We start from the raw sequence: 17,265 nt of genomic DNA, 5'->3' as shown, positions 1-17,265 counted from the left end.
AGCAGGCGCTCTCTAGTACTGGGATTGCTCTCAATCATGTCCCTGCAGGTATCTTGATTTTACTTCTACTTTTTGATGGTTTTGCTTCGTGGGGTGTTTGATTGTTGGTGTTGTTCTTATTGATTAGTCAAGAAAGATCGGATCTTTTTCGATCTCTTGGCTTTCTTGGTGTCGGTGCGATTGATTTTGGGCTGGGGTTGTTGACTGAACAGAAAGGGTTTGTTAAGATTTGCATAGCTGACTAATTTTTGGTGATTTCTTTTATTATATCTCAGGTTGACTATGTGTGAATATGTTATAACAACAGTTGGATGTTTTGGTTTTTGAACATTGATTCTTTTTTGCTGTTTATTTGTTATGTTTTAGAAGATTTGATGTTTGGATATGGTTTTCACTGTAGTTTGTAATGTTATATGTGAATGAACAGGTGTTAAAGATGCAAGTGATAAGAAGATTCTTGTTGATATGTTGTTTTGGGCTGTGGACAATGCCGCGCCTGCTAATTATTTGTTAATTTCTGGTGATCGAGACTTCTCTAATGCTCTCCATCAGTTGCGAATGAGGAGATACAATATTCTTCTGGCACAGCCCCAGAAAGCATCCGCACCCCTTCTTGCGGCTGCAAAGAGTGTATGGCTCTGGACAAGTCTTTTGGCAGGAGGACCGCCTCTCAGTGAAGGTGAATCACTGCAACCTGATAGTAATAGCTATATGTCCACTTCAGAAACTTCACAGATGCCATTGACTGATGCCGCTCAATTAAAACAACCAGCGGATTCCTATTCTGAGAATCCGTATCTGGCAAACCAGAAGTCTCCTTACACAGCAAGGGGTTATGACAATAAACAGAAAGGGAAAAACATCCGAAGAAGCCCAAGCCAGACAAATGGATCAAAGACAACAAGTGTGCCTCTTTGGACCCAAGAAGATCAACATAATACAAACTCTCACCAACCGGGTACTTATTTCCCTAGAGTTCCCCTTAGTGGACCTGCCCCAGATTTTGTTCATGGAAATACTAATTTTACTTGGTGTGATGTCCCCTATGTTAATGACAACCACCAAAATCATTATACACAGCAATTAAGGCCAAACAATTCAGCGATGCAACCTGACTTTGCGGCAGGTGGTTTTTATCCTCCTCCTTATCTTCACCCTTGTGGTCCTCCTCCAATGCCTGCCAGGCCCAACGGAACAAGTTCTATGCCTGAACCATATATGAGTGCGCCTGATATTGGTAATTTGAACATTTCTGGATACTCCATCAACTTTAACCCTCAACGACGAAATCCAGAGGTAAAACATGATTCCAAGAAGAAACTTCCCCGATCTGTAAGCTCAAGTAACTCGCAAAATGGAAATATGGCACATAACTCACCATCAATTTACCAGGATGAGATGCCCAACCATAGATACTCCAGTCATCCAGAATATCTGTCATCATCTTCATCAGCAATGGGGGCTAGTGTTGCTCCAGGAAGTGTTATATGGGGGAGTCCAGGATGCCCAAAACCTTCTGAATACGTTCAAGGCCTTATAGGTGTGGTCTTGCTTGCCTTGAACACCCTTAAAAGTGAAAAGATAATGCCAACCGAAACAAATATAGCTGACTGCATCAGATATGGAGATCAGAAGCATCGTAACACTGACATTAAGAAGGCCCTTGAGTGTGCCATTGAGCATCAGATGGTAGTGGCACAGAGCTTAGGTGCGATGCAGTTGTTTGTTGGTAAAAACGAGAAACTGTGGAAATGTGTCAACCCTATTGGTGGCAGCCCGAAACAAATCCCAAAAGCAACATGGGATGAAATTCAACTTTTTCTGATATCCTCTGCCGGGCGATCTGCAATCTTGGCTTCTCAGTGCAGGTAAAGCTCACCAGTTTCTTCAACTCAATTTGATTTTCTGAGTTTCAATTCTAACTTTGAAAATGCTGTCATGTATTCTCCTATGCGATGTACAGGTATGAAGCAGGTACTATTTTAAAGAGAAAGTGCTTGAAAGGACATGCTCTGGGTGATATCCTTCAGATCTTGAACATGGTAATTGGCTATAAAAAATGGATCATACATCATCCATCAGGATGGCAACCAATTAGCATTACACTATCAGAGATCGATAGCGATTTATGGTCTGCAGAGGGCACATAATATTAACTATGGTAAGGGAAGGAGCCTGCAGTCAGCTAAGGGTAGTATTTCAATGATGCTTGGCTTGGCGTGAGGCTGGTAAAAAAAAAGGTTCCAAATCCTTGAAATTGGAAAATAGGTAGTAAAAGTTAGAGTTTATTTATGCTGGCGTCTTTAGTGCATAAGGATGGCCATCTTATATCAACCTTTTGTTTTCTGAGAAGCTCTTAAGTTTATCTTGAGGTTTAGTTAAAAGAGTTCTTGGACAACCTCAAGTCAAGGAGACAATTTTCTGGGGAGCATATTTTCTAGCTGCAAATCTATCTACTTAATGCAGTTAGGTCTTCCTTTTATTCTTCAGTAGTGCAATGGGGTGGTGGCCTTAGTTTCACTCTTGAGCTTCTAGCACACCACCACGATTAAACCATGATTTTACTTTTTTTAGTAGGAAACCTGAGCTTTCAATTCAAGCCATCTACAGAAATTTTATGGATGAAGAAGATCTTATCTTCTAGCATATATGCCTTTCAACAAGTTTATATAACCACCTAATAGCCTCTTAATGTATTGCAACTGAGATGGATTTTGTTACTTGTCACCTGAAATTTTCCGGGGAGTTGCATTGGTTCTCAGAAGTCAGTTTATTTAAGTTGTACACCAATGATGGAAAACCAGAATCTGCTATTGCTTATTCTAAGCTTGACTACTGGATGGAAACAGAAGATGGAAGTTGAGCGGTGAAAGCACCAACTGAGCAAAGCAAAATATGTAATTTATGCAAATTTGGAAGATTTTTACAACAAATTGACCTATCACATTTGACTGTGATTTAGTCTTGAAGAAGTCAAGACAGGAGAACACAACACAACAACAAATGATGGGTGTATGCTGCAGAGATTGGATGCTGAAATCATCTACCTTGGTGGGTATTCTAACTTTGGTCATTAAAAAGGTGATGTTCATGCAACTTCTCTGGTCATCGGATGCTAAAGCCCTTTCGTTTTCCTTCTTCTGCTTGTTGCTGTCATGGATGGTAAAGTATGTGTAAACCTCCAATATAGAAGTTTGAGTATATGAGATGCGTGAGGAGCTGCTTGCTTAGCATTTTGTGTGTACCTTGTAGTTCTCTCTGGCTTGTATGGCTTTGATGGATGTGTTTGCATTTAAATGAAATGGTATTTGTTCAGCCTTTGTTCATTATCTTTCTCTTTGAAAGAATTAGTTTATCTTTTTAGCCCTTTACTCTTGTGGATATATGTCATTGCCACAGCTGCAGTTCCTTGTTCTTGAAACTGAATAATTATGCAAACTTTCATCTTCTTAAACAGCGATGATGTGCTGCAACTTATTCAATGCTTTGGTTGTCTTTGAATTTCAACCGCATGTTTTAGCTTTTGATCAGTTTTGAATCAGATGCTTGTTATCTGTGAATCAAACATTACAAGAACCGGAAGATTTGTGTATGCCATCCTTTTAGAGAAGGCGGCAAGTGGGGTGCTGACTGGTTGCTCACTCCTTGACGATTGGAGTTCGTTATATTTTGCTTCATCATCAATAAGAATATATATCAGGATGTAATAGGGGTTGCAAATCCCTGTTTGATTTGTCTATAATTATTTTTTTTCTATCAAAACCATGTGGATTTGATGTTTTAAAAGGGTATACATGCTTTGAAAGGAATTACCCTAGGCAGAGGGTTTAAATATCAGGGTATATACCTTAAAAATATGATCCATACAATTGTTTAGAAAAGAACATAATTCATAAAGAAAAAAAGAATTGAAGAACAAAAGGACAACACCCTTTTGCCTTTTTCCTTTCTTCCACTTCTATTTTCCCCAGCTCAATCAGCTAGACAACTAGCCCTGTTAATTTGCTAAAAAAATAATTTTTTTAAAAAAATAAATTAGTTTTAGATATTTGGTAATGTATTAAAAAATAGGTTGAATTTTTTTTTTAATATTTGGTTATGTTAAAATAAGTAACAATCAAAAAAATTGGTTTTTTCTATTTTAGCTGGCTAGTTGGTTTATATTGTTCAAATAACAATTATAAAAATAAGAAACAAGCTTAATATAAAAGTTAAATTAAATTAAATTTTAAATGATAAAATTAAAATATTCAAAACAAAATATATATAACAATTAAAAGTTTGAGAATCAAATTTGATATAATCATTAAATAATATGACATTTCTAAATTTTTCATAATTTTTAAAAAATATTTTTTGTCTAAAATAAAAAAAATACTTTTCTAACAATTAAACTAATTTTTTTTATTAGAAAGTATTTTTTATTGATGGACATGAAAAAATTAAAAAATAATTTTTAAAAACTATTTTATAAAAACAACCACCCCTGAGTTAGAACAGGAAACGTGAGGAATTAACTGCATCAGATTGAAAATCCTAAAAAATTTAAGGAATTTGGGAAATCCTGAGAGATAAGGGAAATTGATTTTGGTCGGAGGGAGAAGAGAATAACTGTGTTTCTGCGTCATCTTTTCATAATTATTTTAAGTTATCGGGCGTCTAAATATATAATTTATGAAAAATTGGTTGGAAAGTGTTTATGTATATATATAAAAGAAGGTATGTAGTAATTTTTTCATAAAGAAAATTTAGGTCAATACACGGCTACTTCCCGGACCAAAACTTTTCTTTTAACAGAATTTTTTTTTAAATTCAGATTAAATCAATTGAAGTAAACTTAATTTAACTGATAATTCAAATTATATAGTTTATTTTTTAAATTTTAATTATATAATAAATAAAATTAAAAGATTAATTTAAAATCAAATAAAAAAATTAATATTAAAGATTCAAATTGAACAAAATAATATTATTATTTTTTTAATATCATAATATACTATACAAAAAACAATCGGGCAAAGTTTCATTTTTTGAATCAATATTGACATAATAGTGATTTATCATTTAATTTTTATAATTCTCACAAACTATTAATTTACACCCAATTTATTTTTTAAACTAAAACATTGTTTTATTGAAAAAAAAAAGAAGAAGCATATGTTGTGTTGTCTTCCTATCCAAAATCCAGCTATTAATGTGATAATTGAAAATTCAAATTTAATTTTTTTCTGGTTTAAAAATTTATTTTCATCTAAAAACATTCAATACATATCTTTTAAAACCTAAAAAAAACCCATTTATCAAACTTAAAAGCCATCCAAAACGGTTCAAAAATGCGAAACCAAAACAAAAACAGATTTTTTTCTTTCAACTTCAATTTATTTTTTTAGTTAAGATTAAAATTCTAAACAATCATTGTTAAACTTTTTTTATTTAATGAATTTTATTGACACTAAAATTAATTCTTTTCATGAATAAAATTGATACCAACCAATGATTTTCTCTTTTCTCTATTGAAATCCAAAGGCTCTCTTCTCTTGAGAATTGAAATATCAAGAAAATAAATTCTTAGACTAAAATAAAAATTAAAAAAGAAGGAAAGTACGAGGATTGAAAAGTAATTCTCCATAAAACTTTTGGTTCATATGTGTTTGGTAGTGTGATAATTTTTCTGGTTATGGTTTTAAAACAATTATTTTATGAAAAATATATTTAGTTAAAGTTGGTTTGATATTTATATATGTTTGGTTAAAACTGTGGTTGAAATTGAGATTAAACAAAAAATAGTTTAATGTGTTTAGTTAATAATGATTTTTAATTTAAGGTTATAAAATAATTAAAAAAAATATATATTAATATTGATGGTTTTTAATTTAAATATTATAAATTTAGCTACTGCTATTATACCATAAAATAAATAATATTTTATATAAATTTATCCAACAAGAATTATAATTTTTATGATTTTTTTTAACGTTCAACAAAATTAAGTAAAATATTATATGAAATAAAATTAGGATTATGATCAAATCCTGTAAATACTACACTGTCATATGATTTTTTTTAATTGATGTAATATGAATGTTATGATCAAATCCTGTAAATACTACACTGGTTATATGATTTTTTTTAATTGATATAATATGAATGAATAATATTAAATATTAATTTTTTAAAATAAAACATAATTAAAAATTAAAAAACAAATTAGTTTTTTTACTGAATCGATCCAATTTAAGATATTCAGATTCAGGCTAAACCGGTTTGATCCTTAACACGGATAAGCCGAACCGTGGAAGGTATAACAGTGCAAAGTTTGCGCAGTTTTGCATCGTGAATTATAATTCTGCATGTACTGTTTAAACGTTGATTCACTCTGCACGGAGACGGAACGCAGGCAGAAAACAGTTCTAATTTCTAAAGAGAACCTTTTGAATTTCTTCCTCCTTCCGCCGGAAAACCCTCCGAAACGTTGCCGCTTCGATTCTATCTTCCCCCAAAGAATCAAGAGAGATCTTCATCCATCCAACTCAAAAATCTTTGCCTCTCTTCATCAAACCCATGGCTTTCAACCCAGTGACCCTAATCTTGTTTTTTCTCTCCTTAATTCCTGGGGCTACTTTGACACCCCGGACGTGTGACCCCTCGTTCAGAGACCCAGGGCTAACTACTTACGATGTCTTCTTGAGTTTTAGAGGTGGAGATACACGCCAACATTTCACCGATCACCTCTACAAAGCTTTAACTAGAGCAGGGATTCCCACTTTCAGAGACGACGATGAGATCCGGATAGGAGAGAACATTGAGTTAGAAATCCAGAAAGCAATTCAAGAATCAAAATCATCTATTATTGTGTTCTCTAAAAACTACTCTTCTTCAAGATGGTGTCTTGATGAACTCTCGATGATCATGGAACGTAGAAGAACTGTTGGGCACATAGTGTTCCCAGTTTTCTACGATGTTGATCCATCTGAGGTGGGGAAACAAACAGGGCAATTTGGTGAAGAGTTTGCTAAGCTTGGAAAACGCTTCAAGTATCAGATGGAGAGGGTGGAGGGATGGAGAAGGGCTCTTAAGGAAGCTGCAAACATGGAAAGGATGGTTCTGGAAGACAGGTACTAGCTTTCTTTTTTTTTTTAATTTCTTCGAAATTTGTTTCATTGATAGCTTATATTTTTGAATCAGCTGAGCATTTAGGGATGCGTAATTTGACCTCGATCGTTCGATACTCAAACATGGCTAAGATTTTCAATTTTAGGCTCTAGGAGAATGCTTAAAATCATTGAAATATGACGCATGTTGAGCCACAAAGCTAGGGTGTTGTTTTTTCTTGCTAATCATCATGTGAAAAGACATTCAATTACTTGGAAACATGGCTTCACGAGACAAACACAGCCAACTATCCTAGGGAAAAGAGTTCGACCAGAATGAAAGAAATCTTGCGTTTTACTAGAGAAATGAAGACATTGAAAGGATATTCTTGGACATTTCAAAGATTAGTTCGGAGATCAATTTAAGCTCTGGAGTCTTTGTAAGGAAGTGCAAGATTAGATCGCTCAAAATTTATTATTCTGGAGTTAAAAATCACTGAAAAGTGTGTGAAATATGTAAACCTTAGCAACTGTGAGCACCTTTCAAATACCAGATTTTTCAAAGGATAGAAACCTTCAGAGATTGAATTTCCAATTTTGTGCAAGTTTCTTATCTCTCTTCTGAGTGGAAGTTGTTCAAGACTTCTTATCTCTTAACCTTTTCTAGTTGTTAAAATATCAATAAGAAAGCATGCAATTGCCTTACATTTCTCTTATCCCTATGCGCTTGGTATTGCAAGCTGCTACACTTTACTGCTTTCTTTTGGCTCTCACACAACCTCTATTTTATAGTGGAAATGGGGGAACATCCATCCCATCTCCACCTAACTCTCCCATTTTATGATATTTGATAAGAAATTTTTAGGAAACTGCATTTTTGTTTTCTTTCTAATTTGCTTACAAGCCTTAACTTCAATAGTCATGGTGCTAGACTGCTCGTAATCTCATTACTGAAACCTAACTCTGTCTTGATTTCATTACTGAAACTATGATCACAAACAGCGTTCTGTCTCTCAAAAAGAAAAAGATAAAAAAGATAAAGTGGTGTACATAAGGGCACTAGTCATTGCAGAACTCTCTCCTAATCCAATTGAAGTAGGGATGAGCTAGTGTATCAATTACTATTGTAGTATTGTCTCTCCATTCTTTAGGCATCTTCCAAACAAATCCATAGAATTCTTCTTGCTTGCTTCATTATCTCTAAATTATTGATAATTGTGTGACATGTTTATCCATAACTTAATAACACCACCATCTAACTTAAAAGTTATTTAAACAGCAACTGGTGAGGACGATGAACAAGGGCTGGTTTGTTAGATTAGCCTCAAGTCAAATGTAATTACTTTTGTTTTTCATGCTTTTTCGAAAAAAACGACCAAATACATTCAATCCTTCCCTTCGGATTACTTAAACACTCTGATGGTATATCCATCACAAACACCAGTGCTAGAAATCACGGTATCACCTCATGCTGGCCATTTATTTATCGTATATATAAGCTGGTGAAGTTGCACAAGGACAGCCATAAAACAAGAACTAACTGAAACAAAAGCTCAAAACACACTAAGTTGTAATGATCATGGATGCTAGGAGAGCTACTGGGCACATTTTGCTGCCCATATTTTACCATTTGGGTCCATCTGAAGTTAGGAACCAGGAAGGACGATATCATGAAGCGTTTTCGTCACACGAGCAAGGCTTCCAGGTTGAGATGGAGAGGGTGGAAGAGTGAGGGGCAGCTCTTAGAGAAGCTGCAGATGGCAGGGATAGTTCTACAAAACTGGTTCATCATATTCCTGTTTCCTCCTGATTCTAGTAGTACCTAAGCAACACAAGTTAAGGAAGACGTTCTTTTTAGGTAATAAGCTTTTAAGCAAGCAAGGACAAAACAATTTATTTTCAGGAGCAATCCTAGTTCTTACGCATTCTGAATTAGACAATCTAATCATATGTTTAAAAGCTCCCTCTACAGGTTAGCACCAAAGGATGAACACAATCAGCCTAGAAAAAAATTGAAATAAAGAAAGCTTGAGACCAAAAACCCAATCCCAAACTACAGGAGCAATCCGATGCTTGTATTTGACAAGTATCCACAAGATCTACCCTAGGTTGGAGTAGTTGACTAGTTTAAATTCAGTTTAATTTTTTTTCTTCAAAAAGATGTTTAATTTTAAAAAATTAAATTGATATCGTAAATTAACCTGTTCCATCTCAGGACGGATCATGGGCCGTACAGGCTTTGGTATTGGTATTTCCTAGGCATAGCTGCTCTTTTCCTTTTGTTTTGTCGGTATGTCAAGGAGAAATTAGTAGTTGGGCCTTCTATAGTGTCAAAATAAAAATTATAGGCCTCAAATGGGTAAAAAAAAATTCTGGGCCGGGAACAGAATTTTAATTTTAAAAGTGCAAAATGGTTTTATGAGGTTAAATTATGTTTTTTTTTTCACTTGAAAATATATATATAAAAAATTTAAGCTTAATAAGATCTTTAGTATTGGATTAATTTTGAATTTTAAGGTGGTTTTTTACTTTTTGAAGGTCAAAGATTAGTTTGACAAAGTTATCATGTTGTTTTCTAGGTTTTTTAGGTAAAAAAAGAAGAAGTTAAAAATAGGTTTTTAGAAGAAAAAAAATAACAACCCTCCTTTTTCAGTCACTAGGGTGTTTAGATGATATGTCGTCTCTTTTTTTCAACACAAATTCATTCGCCCCGTTAACTTAAAAAGAAATAAAGGCTCATGCATGTGGACTTGTCATTCACCTCATTCACATAAAAAAAAATTACAGGTTGCGCTCAAGGGCCTAATCTTGTATGTTTGTGCTGGGTCCTTTCTTCATGGACCATATGCTCGGCTTGTTGTTTACTAGGCCCATCAACGTCTTGATTGTTTTGTTTTAAATTTTGTTTTTTTTAATTATTTTTTTTTTAAAAATGATTTTGAAGTTTGTGTTTTATGTTTTTTTTCCTATTTAGCCTTTTCTAAATAGAGATCATTTTTTTAAATATATTGGATGTGTTTAATTTTTAAAGGGATTGATAATGTAATTTTTTTAATATTTTATTTAGATTAAATTTGTTTTAAAAATGAAAAATATTTAGTTTTATAATATTTTAATGTGCAGCCTTGTATAATATTTATTTTCTTTTCTTTTATTCAATAAATTTTATGTATGTGTTGATTTCTATTACAAATTGATTTTAATAAATAAATTTATTAAACACAACCATGTAAATGACCTGTTAAATGTTCTGATTTATATTTGTCTTTCAATTTTTTTAATTTTTTTTATTGTTAATGACTTTTTTTTCTTTTCTTTATAAAATAGTTGATTTATTTAATTCAATATATGCGTAAGTTTCTCTATTTATGTTTAAGAATTTTTTATGTAAAAAACATGTTGAAAAATTCTACATGTTATTTTTTTTTTCATGTATTGGTGTTTTCAATTTGATTCTTTTTCTTTAGATTTGTGATTTTTTTCTCAACTCTCTTTATTGTTTTTAATTTCACCTTTCAATTTAAGTTGATAATATATTTTTTTATTTATTTTGATCTTCATTCTTTTGATTTTTTCTTTTGTTAATATTTTTTTCTTTTCAATTTAACTTTCAAATTGATAAATTGTTGTTTCCCTTTAATTTATTTTTTAATTTCCATCTTAACCCTTATTCTTTTAATTGCTATTTTTTAAATTTTTTGTGTATTTATCTTTTGATTTTATCATTAACATTTTATATACAAGAGATTGAGCTTCATAATTCTTTCTTGTATAGTGTTTTTGATTAAATAAGTTGGTCATGTGTTTAAAAATTTAACTTGGATTGATTTTTTTTTCTTATTTTCTTTTTTGATATCAAATATAAATCCAAAATAAATTTAAAAATTATTTAAAAATAAAAAAAATATTAATAAAAAAAATAAAGCTAGGTGCTGTTGGGTTTAGAAAGCTAAGCCATGTGTTTGACACATCAAGAAAGAGTGGGCCTGCAAGGTCTGAGCATGAGCACGAGTACTAGCCTTTAATTTTTTTTTTTTAAAGTTAATAAGATAGGTGATATGTCATTTGATCTATTTATTTTTTTAAAAGAACAACCTTCACTTAAAACTTAGATTTTGACCATTGTAATACACTAGAAAAATAGTGTTTCTATTTGTTTGATCCGAAACTTATTATCTTTCTATTTTTAACACAAAATACTTATGTAATATTCTAGAAACCTTGTTAAACTAGTTTATGGTCTTAAAAAACACTAAAAGTTGTTCTAAAATTCAAAATCAGCCTGAAATAAAAAAAAATATTTCTAAGCTCAGATATTTTTTAAGTGCTTTCAAGGTGAAAAAAAAACACTTAATTTGAACTCCTGAACCATTTGACATAAAAATTAATTATTTTGATTGCTGAAATTATCACCATTAACAACTTTCTCGCTCTGCATTGAAATTTTGCGAGCCCCTCTCCTTTAAAAAAAAATATTTTTGGGCTCGGATTTTTTTTTGATACGAAGATAAAAAAAAATTAATTTGAATTTCTGTTATCATATGAAATCATTTAATAAAAAAAATTAATTATTTTAATAGCTAAAATCATCACCATTGATAACTTTCTTGCTTTGCATGGAATCTTGCGAGTTCCTCTCTCCTCTACCAAATAATTGAAGAAAAGGAGGAAATTGAAGTATTTAATTAAAATTAAATTTTTAAAATTTAAAGGGACTAATTAACTAATAATTAAAAATAAGAGGGATTAAAATGAATTTCACAAAAAAATGTCAAAGCTATAACCTACTTTATTTATTTTTATCACTTTAGTTTTCTATTTTTCAATTCAATACTATCTCTCAAATAATATGTAATTGGTTATTAATTGGGAGTAAAAAGGGTTTGGTCGTAAAAAAAAATTGAAATATCAAATTGAATTTTTTTTTGAATCACTATTGAGATCTAAAGTGACAGAATATAAAATCACTACTTTTAGTTTATACATACTACAACTATAAATAGTTATACAGTAGGTTCTGATTTTCCGTTTGATGGACTCAAGGCCCTGTTTCTTCAAAAGAAACCCAATTCTAAATCAATATTAAAAAACCCTAAACTGCTCGAAAAAAACCCCTCTCTCCTTTCTCGTTCTTCCACTTCCAGTTACCAGTTGCCTGCGGATCACACCCTGAAAATCCTCCCAGCGTTGCCGTTTCACTCCATTCCCATCGGAAACTTTCATCCTTCTAGTTTCTTCATCATGAATTCACCAACCAGTCCAATGTGTTTGTTCTCAGTTATCAATCTCTTGATGCTTTTCCCTTCTGGAAAGGCTAATGATGTTTTCTTGAGTTTTAACCACCAAGAAATTGGCAAGACTTTTGCTGATCATCTCCACAAAGACCTCAATTATGCTGGGATTCGAACTTTTAGAGATGGTGGAATTTACACAGGACAAAAGTCTGATATCAAGAGAGCGATACAGGAATCCAGGATATCGGTTGTTGTGTTCTCTAAAGACTACGCTTCTTCAACACAGTGCCTGGACCAGCTTGTGCTCATCATGGATGCTAGGAGAACAACTGGGCTCTCTGTGTTTCCCGTTTTTTACAACGTTAATCCTTCGGATGTCAGGAAACAGAAAGGGTTGTTTGAAGAAGCATTTGCTAAACACGAAAAAAGCTTCCATAAGGAAATGGCTAGAGTAGATAGTTGGAGGGCGGCTCTTAAAGAAGCTGCAGACCTGAAAGGAAAGGAGGGGAAACAAGACAGGTATATAACCAATTCCTTTCCAAGCTGTTATCTGTTCATCAAAGTCCAGAGAATACGGGCTTAGAGAGCTTTTTTTCTTTTTTAAAAGAACAATTAACATCACTAATTCGAACAGGAAGAATTCCATTTGTAGGGAACAAATTAAAAAACTGAAGGTTTTTAGACATACATGAATGGTAAAGGTTAAACGTAGAAAAATTATAAAGGTTAAAAGTAGAAAAATTATATTAGAGTAATTGAATTTCACATTCCAATTTCTTAAAGCTCTAACTTCTTCTTTTTTCCTTAAAAAGTTAAAGAAGTTGCATACATGGAAGGAATGGTCTTAGAAGACGGGTACTAGCTTCTTTTTTTCTTCGAAATTTATTACATCGGTAGCTTATATTTTTGAACCAGCTAAGCATTTAGGAATACTTAATTTGACCTTGATCATTCGATACACGAACATCACGGTTGAGCCACGTAGCTAGGCGGTTGTTTTTTCTTGGTAGTTAACATGTGAGAAGACATTCAATTACCTGGAACCATGATTGCCAACTATCCTAGGGGAAAAGAGTTTGACGAGAATGAAAGAAATCTTGCAACTTACTGGAGAAACGATGACATTGAAGGGATGTTGTTGGACATTTCAGAAATTATTTTTGAAAGTAAATTAAATTCCAGAGTCTTCGCAAGGAAATCCAAACTCAGATTGCTCAGGATTTATAATTCTGGTGTTCAAAATAACTGTAAAGTGCACCTTCCTCAGGGCTGGCGTCAAGTTCCTTTCATAGGAGATGAGATGCTGCACTGGGATGAATAATTGTTTTTGGTTCTTTATGATAACTACAAGACGCTGTTATCTAGAAACAAAACAAGAATCTTATCGATTTAAAATATGCCAGCCTTAGCAATTGCGAGACCCTTTCCATGCCAGTTTTTCTCAAACGCTAGAAATTAACCTTGAGAGATTGAATCTTCAATTTTGTTGTGCAAGTTTTAATATGGTCAAGTTCACTTCACCGGTTCAATATAGAGACAAGCTTATTGATTTGGATCCAAGAAACTGCACATGCCTTATCTCTCTTCCGAGTAGATTTTGTTAAAGATTTCCTGTCTCTTAACCTCTGTAGCTGTTCAAATGCCAATAAAAAGCATGCAGTTGGTACCAACACATTGAAAACGATGCCTTGAACTTCAATTGTCATGGTGCTAGATTGCTAATAATCTCAGTTAACTGTCTGTTTTATGTCCAGAACCTGTGGCTGTGTTTGATATGACGTATATGGAAAGGATGTTTTGATAACCCTTTTCATTTCGTGAAGCAAAAACATTGAACCCATTCTAGAAATGCCAAAAAATAAACAAAAGGAACCTAACTCTGCCTTGATTTCATTACTGAAGCAATAATCACAAATGTTTCTGCGTCTTTTTCAAATAAAGAAAAAACAAAGGTGTTTTGCATAAGTGCTCTGGTCGATGTAGAACTCTCCCTCCTAAGCCAATTGAAGTAGCGATGAGCCTGTGAATCAATTGCTACTGTAGTGTTGTCTCTCGATTCATTAGGCATCTTGGAAACACATGCATGGAATTCTTCTTGCTTGCTTCAGCATCTCCAAGTTATTGATAATTGTATGACATGTTTATCCGTACTTAACTATCATGGGCATTCAACTTACAAGTTCATTTAAACAGTAAGGGGATCTGAGGATGATAAACAAGGGCTGGTTTGTTAATTAGCCTCAATTCAAATGTAATTATTTTTGTTTTTCATGTTCTTTTAAAAAAGACCAACCAAGCTCATTTCAATCCTACTCTTAGGATCGTGCATTGAAAGTACTCTTAGGATTGTGCATTGAAAGTTTCCGATGGTCTATCCACACAAACACCAGTACTAGAAATCATGGTATCACCTCGTACTGGACATTTAATGTTCATCATATATAGTCTGGTTAAGTTGCATAAGGACAGCCATAAAACTAGAACATACTGAAACAACCGCTAAAAAACGACTTTCAAGCTACAGAGCACCTTTAAATCCCCCACGACAGCTTCCATGAATGATAATACTTCAGCTTATCTGTGCTTGTAGTAAAAAAAACGAGCTTATTCAATTAGTTAGATGTGCTTAATTTCAGAAACTGTCATTTTTGTACTTCTTAGTAAAAAAAAGATTATTCATGGAAACGTAGGTCATCTTTTTATCACTCGGTCTATCTACGTAGCATTCTCTTTGGAACTTAATTTGTTCACAATTTGATTTGTTCTTGGTTCGAGCTGCCTTAATCATCATGTTAAGAGGTTATGCAGCACTACGTTGTTGTGTTTATTGATTGTCAAGGAGTATTCCTTAGGACTCATGCATGTTGATAAATGACACACCGTAGTGCAATAGAGCCGTTTTGTTCCCTGTTTATTGAAAAATAATTCATTGACTTCTGAAAAAATAGTAGAAAAATAATGTTAAGATCTACAAGTCTTTGCAAACATGGACCTCTCTCAAGGACTCAAGTCCCTTTTCTGAGTAGATGAGGTATTTACATAGGGATGGATATCTCTGAGATGTTTGCCTTGTAATTAAATTTTGATCGGAACCCTTTTTGAGCCTGAACTTGAGCTATCATCTAGCAAGGTTAAGCTAGTCTGGGAAGGAGACCAGAATCTTGGCAGTTTAAAAAGTTCAACCTTGGCAATTCTAGACCTGCAGAGGATAGATGAAACCTTGAGACGTGGATTTGGTACAAGTTAATTTGGTGGTGTTTCTTAATTTGTCAATTCGGCATCCACCCATTTGCATCGATGTATTCCAAGCTGAATTGTTTTTGTAGTATACGTCTCTTCTCCTTCTATGTTGATCTGATGAGGAATTGGCAAATTAATCCGTGATTTAATTTGTATGAATGTGTGTTTGCAGGTACGAGTCAAAGTTCATAGAGTCGATTGTTAAATCTTGTCATGCCTCACGTCCCTCCGTCTGCACTTCCACTGTCGTCAGCCCTCCGCCCACCTTCATATTTTTTTGATCTTTTACGAGAGTGGAGGAGGTCTGTCTTTCAGACCCCCTCTCTCTTTTTATTTTTTTTGACTTCTCACTTCTTTCTCACTTTCCCATGAAAGTGAGAAAGAAGTGAGAAGTAAAAAAAAAATAAAAAGAGGGAGGGCGGATGTAGGGGTAAAGCAGAAGTGTGAATCAATAGGAACTAAGCACGTGGATATGTGTCGGCTGATGAGAACGGAAGGCTGGAAGGAAAGGTCCCACAGCCCACCGACTTTGTGAAAGCATGGATGGATGAATTAATGAAAGGATTGGACTTCAATGAATGCTTCTCTCTCTCTTTTTCTTGCAATTTGTAGCTTTGGATCGATCCTTATGACTGTTAACATTTTTCAAGAATTTTCAGCTCGAAATGAGATGATGCATAATCAAGTCTGAGTGATCCTTTGACATCTGACTGCTACAAGTAAGTGCACGCTTAGGGTTCTTCTCAGCTATGTTCTGGGTAAATTTTTAAATTATGTTTTAACACAAGAGAATAACAATACGAAAGGATAGAATTTCTGTAAGTATGGATCTTAAAACTGAAAAAAACAAACTTTTATAATCAACGAACTTACCATTGATTTTATGAATGCCTCGCAAACCACAATCGAAAAAAATTCATAACATAAGCTGTGCAATCATCAAAGATTAAATTAATGTATGTAAAAGTCATCACACAGGTTTATAAAATTACGCTAATATTAATTAGTTCTAGAAAGTTTATAGTGTATTGCCCCGTGTTTTTCGGGGGGTTAATATATTTATATTTTAAAAAAGTTAAAAATATAGAAAAATTTTTAAACTATTTTTTGGGTGGTGTAACAACGACAAGCCTAACCGAATTAAATCCAGTAGTTATGCTAGATTCAAGTTAAGTTACTTGGGTATAACTCTTCTAAAAATAATAAAATTTATAATAATATTAAACTTGTAAGATTCAATTATTATAGTTTTTATTCTCTTCAAATCAAATTTATGATTTTTATTTAATAATAATAATATTTGTTTTTTAAATTTATTAATACTAATAATAATAATAATAATAATATTAACAACAACAATAATAATAATAATTATTAATTTTATCCTTCAAATCAAATCTATATTTCTTATTAAATAATAATAATATTTTTTTTTTCAAATTTTATTTATAAGAATATTAATAACAACAACAATAATAATATTTATAATATTAATAATAATATTAAATATTATTATCCCAAGTTCTTCTTATTATTATTATTAAATATTTTATCATTCAAATCAAATCTACAGTTTTTTCAATAATAACAATATTTTTTAAATTTAATAATAATAATAATAATAATAATAATAATACGTCCCCAATTATTATTTTAATGCAAAATGTATGCATGGACCTGAAATCGCCACGAAAGCCCGA

The 17,265-nt window shown here is 32.6% G+C and overlaps 2 protein-coding genes across 6 annotated transcripts in view; both read left to right on the top strand.

Moving 5' to 3' along the window:
• The window catches only part of LOC105135755 (uncharacterized), a 7,585-nt gene extending 4,256 nt beyond the window's left edge, over positions 1 to 3,329 (top strand). The window contains exons 3-5 of the mRNA XM_011040781.1: positions 6 to 48; positions 428 to 1,868; positions 1,964 to 3,329. Coding sequence (XP_011039083.1) covers positions 6 to 48; positions 428 to 1,868; positions 1,964 to 2,150 — 1,671 coding nt within the window. The 3' untranslated portion in view covers positions 2,151 to 3,329. The remainder of the gene's footprint in view (positions 1 to 5; positions 49 to 427; positions 1,869 to 1,963) is intronic.
• A 3,002-nt stretch (positions 3,330 to 6,331) lies between these two features.
• Positions 6,332 to 17,265, top strand: part of LOC105135701 (TMV resistance protein N-like) — a 25,250-nt gene continuing 14,316 nt past the window's right edge. Inside the window, exons 1-3 of one of the 5 annotated variants that reach the window (XM_011040717.1) lie at positions 6,332 to 7,115; positions 8,682 to 8,874; positions 15,738 to 15,772. In XM_011040717.1, the coding sequence (XP_011039019.1) occupies positions 6,562 to 7,115; positions 8,682 to 8,823 (696 nt within the window). In that variant the 5' untranslated portion in view covers positions 6,332 to 6,561 and the 3' untranslated portion in view covers positions 8,824 to 8,874; positions 15,738 to 15,772. Of the gene's footprint in view, positions 7,116 to 7,185; positions 7,786 to 8,370; positions 8,396 to 8,681; positions 8,875 to 13,137; positions 13,215 to 15,737; positions 15,773 to 17,265 lie in introns of those variants that run through there. The other 4 variants (XM_011040716.1, XM_011040719.1, XM_011040718.1 and 1 more) reach the window with 4 other exon arrangements.

This window comes from Populus euphratica, unplaced genomic scaffold, assembly GCF_000495115.2.
Source record: "Populus euphratica unplaced genomic scaffold, PopEup_1.0 scaffold271.1, whole genome shotgun sequence".
Classification (NCBI taxonomy): domain Eukaryota; kingdom Viridiplantae; phylum Streptophyta; class Magnoliopsida; order Malpighiales; family Salicaceae; genus Populus; species Populus euphratica.
Note: the sequence above shows the minus strand (reverse complement) of the source record. Positions and strands in the feature narration are given on the sequence as shown.